We start from the raw sequence: 6,997 nt of genomic DNA on the forward strand, positions 1-6,997 counted from the left end.
ACCTCCTGAGGTCCCTTCCAACCCTGATATTCTATGATTCTATGATCCCGAGCATCCAGCACGCTATGGTCTGTGTTATACCAGTGCGATACACTCTGATCGGCCTGCGCGGAGGAAACAAAACCAGAAATCCCAACCATCCTCTGCACCAGTAAATCCTTCCAGGAAGGACTACAACTCCCAGGAATACCCTGCAAGAGAGCAGCTCTCCCAACAGAGCAGGCTGGGCGAATTAAACACAGCAACAAGGGAGACCAGAGCCCGGTCCTTCCCCGAGCAAAACCTCTGTGGATTATGCTCTAAATCTAGCCTCTATTTGCTCTCCAAGCAGGGACTAACCCCCCCCCCCCCCCCCCCCAGCTCAGCTGCGTTTCTGTTTGCTGTGCAGCTTCCCCTGGTACTTTACTGAGCTGCACACAAGCTGGTGGCCTGAGGCTGAGTTTGCAGCCATGATGAGCTGCAGTGAGAGCAGAGAGCAAGCAGGCATGAGGAATGCTAAGAGAACTGAACCCTGTCAGAGCGTGGTCTGGAGCCTTCCTTATTTTCCATTTCTCTGCTGAGAAACCCAGTCTGGCCAGAGGAAGGAGAAGCAAGGAAACGCCTGGAGAGGTTTCTGCTCAGGTAGGAATCTTACCGTGATCTTGGGGCTAATCCAGCTTTCATTCAGATCAATGGGAGTCTTGCTGTGGGTGTTGTTAGAGCAGGACCAAGCATCACTACATCCAAATGTAGTACAGTCTCTGCAGTAAAAATCAGGGCAGCCAAGAGAAATTTGTTTAAGCATCTGCTGCCCACGTGATGACTAATAACTAGTCAGGATCAGACTGCGGGCTCAGTTCTGCCGTGCAAACTTGGAGTAAATCCCCTGCCCTGCTTTCAAAAGAAATCGCCCAATTCGCACTGAGACCACACCATGACCTGTGCTAGTTTTAGAGAATTTAGAAGCTGTAAAACACAAAGTGATGAGTCAAATCCTGCTCTTGTTTACACCCATGTAAATCGTGAGTAACCCCACTGATGTCAATGGAGTTACTCTAGGTTTACAAGCGTGGAATTCAGAGCAGAGTTTATTATGGCTTCAGTTCTGGAGAGGCACTGAGCACCCCCAACACCCACTGAATTCAGTGCCGGTCCTGAGCACCTCTGTGAGTTTGGCCCAGGATTAGCACTCAGAGGGTCTGATTCACCTCTCACTTCCCGCAGTGCAAATAAGGAGCAGCCCCACTGACCTCACTGCTGTAAAACGGGTCTAAGTGACTGGAAAAACCGGGTCGAGAATTTTTGCTAGGGCCAGAGACATTCTTGCTAAACATTTCTGCCCAGCAAAGGGAGCTGGCTGACACCAACGGAGCTGGCCTTTGGTGTCTGTATGACAATTATTCTATTTTATTGTATTGCTGAGGGGCTTGGCCCTCAGACACACCAATTTAATGACAGGTTCAGTTCTTCTAGCAAGAGGAACACTTTCTGCCCCTGTTGCCCCCAGGGAGATGTAAGCCGTTATTCAAGAAAAAGCCCAGGTGGAGAATTAAGTATATCGTTCACTTTATAGTGAATTGATTTAGAATAAAGCTCTGGCCTTAATTCCCCCCTTGTTGTAAGAAAATAACCCGAATAGCAGCACCCTCTCCCCCTGCTGAAAGAGGGGCTCCACTGACACCCGAGACTGCTTTGCGGTGGTGTCAGATCCGCGTTTGGGTCTCCGATGATGGTGTGTAACAGCACGCTTTCCTGATGGGCCCAGTCCTGCAGTGCTACTGGCAGAGCCCCATTTGAAACTGCTAAAGTGCGATGTAAGAAGCCCGAGATTGCATTCCCACTGCCCCCCTCCCCCAGTTGACTTTCATTCTGGGCAAGCAACAATTGCAAAACTAGGCTCAAATTATTCCAGTTTCATTCTCACTCACTTCAGCAGTGGGAGGTCTCATGTTTTCAGGCTTATGAAGATATATATGCTTCATGTTGGGACAATTGTATTGCATCACAGTAACCTCCAGAATATCTTTCTTCCCCAGTACCCGAAGGATCCATGAACAAAAAGAAGCAGCAGCATACAGAATACATTGAACTGCAGGGAACAGCCTCAGAAAGACACAATGAGAATGGTTTCTAGGGCTGTGAGAATGGGACAAGCTGCAGGACCTGGTGAAATCTGAAACCAAAGAGGAACCTAGGAGAGAAATCCACTCCTGGTGAAAGAAGACCCAGCACACTTGCTGATGTTAGACTAAGGAGACTGTGTGATGTGGGGAGAGATTCCCAGAGCAGAATCTTCCTAATGCAGCCCCCACTAGACAGAAACCCTATGCATCTGTACAGCACCTAGCACAATGGGGCCCTGACCAGGTTAAGGCCCCTAGGTGCCATTGCAGTATCAATGTTTAATACTAGAAATACCTTTCCTGTGCCGTAAGCCGGAGGGGAAGGAAGATGCTCAAAGCCCCGCAGAGCCCTGACCTGGACGACAGGCCGTACAAGTGCACCGAGTGCGAGAAGTGCTTCCGGCAGAAGAAAATCCTCAAAGCCCACCAGAGCATCCACACCGGAGAGAAACCGCACACGTGCGCCGAGTGCGGGAAGAGCTTCCGGCAGAAGAACAACCTGCGGAAGCACCAGTGGACCCACACCGGCCAGACTCCCCATCAGTGCGCCGAATGCGGGAAGCGCTTCAGCGAGAAGCAGCGCCTGCGGAAGCACCAGAAGACGCACACGGGGGAGACGCCGTACGCCTGCCCCGAGTGCGGCACGCGCTTCAGCCACAAGCACAACCTGAAAACCCACCAGCGGGTGCACACCGGCGAGACGCCCTACAAGTGCCCCGAGTGCCAGAAAGGCTTCAAGCAGCAGAACCACCTCGTCAGCCACCTGCGCACCCACCGGGAGGAGAAGCTCTACAAGTGCACCCAGTGTGACAGGTTCTTCAGGAAGAAGCCCAACCTGCTGAAGCACCAGGAGAGCCACGTGGGGGACAGGCCCTATCGCTGCAAGGACTGCGGGAAGACCTTCAAGCAGAACAACCACCTGGTGAGTCACCAGAGGACCCATGCCGCAGGCAGCCTCTACATATGCACCGAGTGCGGGAAGAGCTACAGCCAGTGGGCGCACCTCACCACCCACGGGCAGGCCCACGCCGGGGCGGGCCCGCTGACCTGCAGCGAGTGCCGGTGAGGGCTTCGCACCGACCGTCTCAGAACACATGGATGAGAGACCATCAACAGAACTGAGCATGGTACAGCTTCGTGGAGCAGATGACTAAGGAAAGACCAGGAAAATCAAGACTTTACCCATTTAGATGATATGCTTTTGTTCTGAGTTTGTACAGTGCCTACCACAGAGAGCCCTGGTCCATAGCGAGGGTCGTAGGCACTCTGGTAACACAAATAATAAATCATAATATACCCAGAGGTGAATAGGAAAGCTTCATTGTGAAGCCACTAGGATGGTAAGTGGCAGAGAATCATCCACGCAGGAGAGGAATTCTCTAGGTGTGATAATTACTAGACAGTTTCAGCAATAAATCTAATCTTAGTAGGACAGATGACTCTCCGGAGGAGAGGCACTGTGTGCATTATGTGGAAATCTGAGTAGCAAGAAGTGTGCTGTTAGAATAGACACATGGAGCTGGATAGAGTGTCACTAATGAGTCCTCTCTGCCCCTGCAGAATTTCTAGCAGAGAGAATAGGTATCATTTTGTTAAAGTATTTCATGAAACACGATGGCTATCTGCTGCATTGTATGTAGTTATATGATGGTCATTTTGTTATTCTCCAGAATAACCATCAGGTTTACACACAGTTGTTGATCAGGTTTCCAATTAACAGCCTCTGTTTTCCTTTCTTGTTTATTCAGGAGTTTCCTGGTTTGCCCCAGAATGTTTCCATTTGCATGACTTTCCAGCCCATCCTTTTAAAAACACCATCTGTTCCCCATGGAAAGTTCTGCCTTATGTTTTTTCCCCAAAGATACTGAATTCAATTCCTTCTGGTGTTGTGTTTTATGGAAAAGCAAGGGGAATAACATAACATAAGAATGGCTCTACTGGGTCAGACCAAAGGTCCATCTAGCCCAGTATCCTGTCTTCCAACAGTGGCCAGTGCCAGGTGCCCCAAAGGGAATGAACGGAACAGGGAATCATCAAGTGATCCATCCCCTGTTGCTCATTCCCAGCTTCTGACAAACTGAGGCTAGGGACACCATCCCTGCCCATCCTGGCTAATAGCCATCGATGGACCTGTCCTCCAGGAATTTATCTAGTTCTTTTTTGAACCCTATTATGGTCTTGGCCTTCACAACATCCTCTGGCAAGGAGTTCCACAGGTTGACTGTGTGTTGTTTGAAGAAATACTTCCTTCTATTTGTTTTAAACCTGCTGCCTATTAATTTCATTTGATGACCCCTAGTTCTTGTGTTATGAGAAGTTGTAAACAACACTTCCTTATCTACTTTCTCTACACCAGTCATGATTTTATAGACCTTAATCATATCTCCCCTTAGCCGTCTCTTTTCCAAGCTGAAAAGTCCCAGTCTTATTAATCTCGCCTCATATGGAATCCGTTCCATACCCCTAATCATTTTTGTTGCCCTTTTCTGAACTTTTTCCAATTCCGATATATCTTTTTTGAGATGAGGCGACCACATCTGCACACAGTATTCAAGATGTGGGCGAACCATGGATTTATATAGAAGCAATACGATATTTTCTGTCCTATTATCTATCCCTTTCTTAATGATTCCCAGCATTCTGTTCGCTTTTTTGACTGTCGCTGCACATTGAGTGAATGTTTTCAGAGAACTCTCCACAATGACTCCAAGATCTCTTTCTTGAGTGGTAACAGCTAATTTAGACCCCATTATTTTATATGTAGAGTTGGGATTATGCTTTCCCAACTATACATGAGCGAAAATTGCTAAAATGAGATTCCACAGAGAGCAACATATTATGTGCCTAGTTCACCCTACTGGAACATGGATCAGTGCTCCGCAGGCCAAGTGCTTGGTCGAGTTCCATTCAGGGAATTCTTGTCATCCAGGAGTGAGGCGAGTGAGAAGGTTTAGGGCTTCTGTGTCCATGATGGGCACAGCTGTGACATGACGTGGCGTCTCCTGTCATTCTAGGCCCTGATCCTGGGAACATACTCATGTTTAACCCTTAGCACGTGAGCCACCCCTTTGCAGTCAGGGGGACGATTCACCTGGTTAAAGCCAAGCACTTTTGTAAGTGAAGGATCAGGGCCCTAATTTGTAAACATATTTTTTTCCTTTCTGAGACTAGAAACCTCATTTGAGCCTGGGAAGGGGAACAGAAACAAAGGGATGAATTTTTAACTGTCCCAGCAAAGAACAGGGTGAACAATAGTTTGGGGTGAGTCATTTAAACAAAAGGGCTATTAAAGGGCTCATTGAGATGTATCTATTGTAGAACAATCCCAGCATCAGAGAAAAGATTAATCGGTTTTAAGGGCAATAGGAACCATTCAATCATCTAGTCTGATCCCCTGTATACGGTAGGCGAGAGAATTTCACCCAGTTACTCCTGAACTGAGCTCAAGCATGTTTTCAGGGAAGACAGACCATCCTGATTTGAAGTATCAAAGAATGGCGAAATCTACCACTTCCCTGGGTAATTTGTTCTAGTGTTAAAAGGGCATGTCTCATTTCTCATTTTAATTTGTCTGGCTTCCGCTTCCAGCCATTAGTTCTTGTGATGACTTTCGCTGCTGGATTAAAGAGCGGAGCCTGCTAGTACCCAGTGTTTTCTCCCCAGAAGGGTACTTCCAGGCTGTAACCAAGTCAGCTCTCCGTCTTCTTTGTGATAAATTAAACAGACTGAGCTCTTTAACACTCTTGTGTGAAGGCATTTTCTCTAGCCGCTGAGAACCATTTTTATGGTTCTTTTCTGCACCTTCTCCAATTTTTGAACATCCTTTTTAAAATGTCAGTACCAAAATTGGACACAGTAGTCCAGTACCGGTCTCACCAATGCTGTGCACAGAGGTAAAAATTACCTCTCTACTTCTACTCACTGCTCCCCTGTTTATCGAAGGATCACACAGCCCTTTTGTTTGCCACACCATCGCACCAGGAGCTGATGGTTAGTTGTTTGCTCAGCTGACCCCTATGTTTTTTCAGGGTCACCGCTTTCCCGGGTACAGCCCGCAGTCTGTTGCTATGGCTTGCTGTGGCCCACTGCTGCATCCCCAGTCAGGCGCAAAAGACAAAAGGGGTTGAGTTAGCTGTCACCCCTTTCCAGCAGGGCACCACCAGCAACAGTGTTATGCAGCAAAGTCACTGGTAGCAAACCAAACAATCATCCCCCGTCAGGTCTGCTTCTCCTCGGGGAGGCTCTGGCAGGCGCGCTCCCTCGTCAGACTTCTCCTACCTGGCCCTAGCCAGACTTCTCTGGCTCACAGACGGAGAGCTGGAGGTCTGCTCTTCCTCCCAGCCAGTTCACAGCTGAGCTGGGCTCTCCCCCTGGTAATTTCCCCCTGCTAGTCCCACACCTATTGCAGGGCTGAATGGGCCCGCAGCAGCTCGTTAAGGCTCTCCAGCCAGCATGGGGCATGTGTACCCCCTCACACCTGCATTCTTTGTTCCTAGCTGTATGACCTCACATGTATTTATCAAATATGGATATAAAATCCCCTCAAATTTCCACCCTTTCGTCTTTGATAATCAAACACTGCTACAAAATCACTCCAAATGTTTGCTTTTATCAAATATGGACATAAAATCCCCTCAGATTTTGATCCGTTTCTCTCATTATCAAATATCAATATAAATGGTATTTTAGATTTTTGCCATTATCCAATTCTCAAATACTGATAGAAAATTTCCTCAGATTTTGGCCCTTTTAATTCTATACTACTGTAAAACCGCTTCAGATGTTGCTTCTTCTCTTCAAAATTTTATTGAATACCCTTAGATTTCCCATTTGGTCTTTCTAATTATTTAATATTGATACAGAATCTCCTCACCCTGCACCAGTTTCCATCAGAT

General features: G+C 47.7%; 1 protein-coding gene across 1 annotated transcript; it reads left to right on the forward strand.

Annotated features, from left to right (window-relative positions):
* The first annotated feature begins 210 nt into the window (after positions 1 to 210).
* Positions 211 to 5,840, forward strand: LOC311515930 (uncharacterized protein). The gene is made up of 2 exons (XM_084619453.1): positions 211 to 621; positions 2,016 to 5,840. The coding sequence occupies exon 2, from the start codon at positions 2,431 to 2,433 to the stop codon at positions 3,166 to 3,168; it is 738 nt and encodes a 245-aa protein (XP_084475579.1). The 5' UTR covers positions 211 to 621; positions 2,016 to 2,430; the 3' UTR covers positions 3,169 to 5,840.
* The last annotated feature ends 1,157 nt before the right edge of the window (positions 5,841 to 6,997 follow it).

The sequence above is a fragment of the Lepidochelys olivacea genome (genome assembly GCF_965140295.1).
Source record: "Lepidochelys olivacea isolate rLepOli2 genome assembly, chromosome: 2".
In the NCBI taxonomy this organism is placed as follows: domain Eukaryota; kingdom Metazoa; phylum Chordata; order Testudines; family Cheloniidae; genus Lepidochelys; species Lepidochelys olivacea.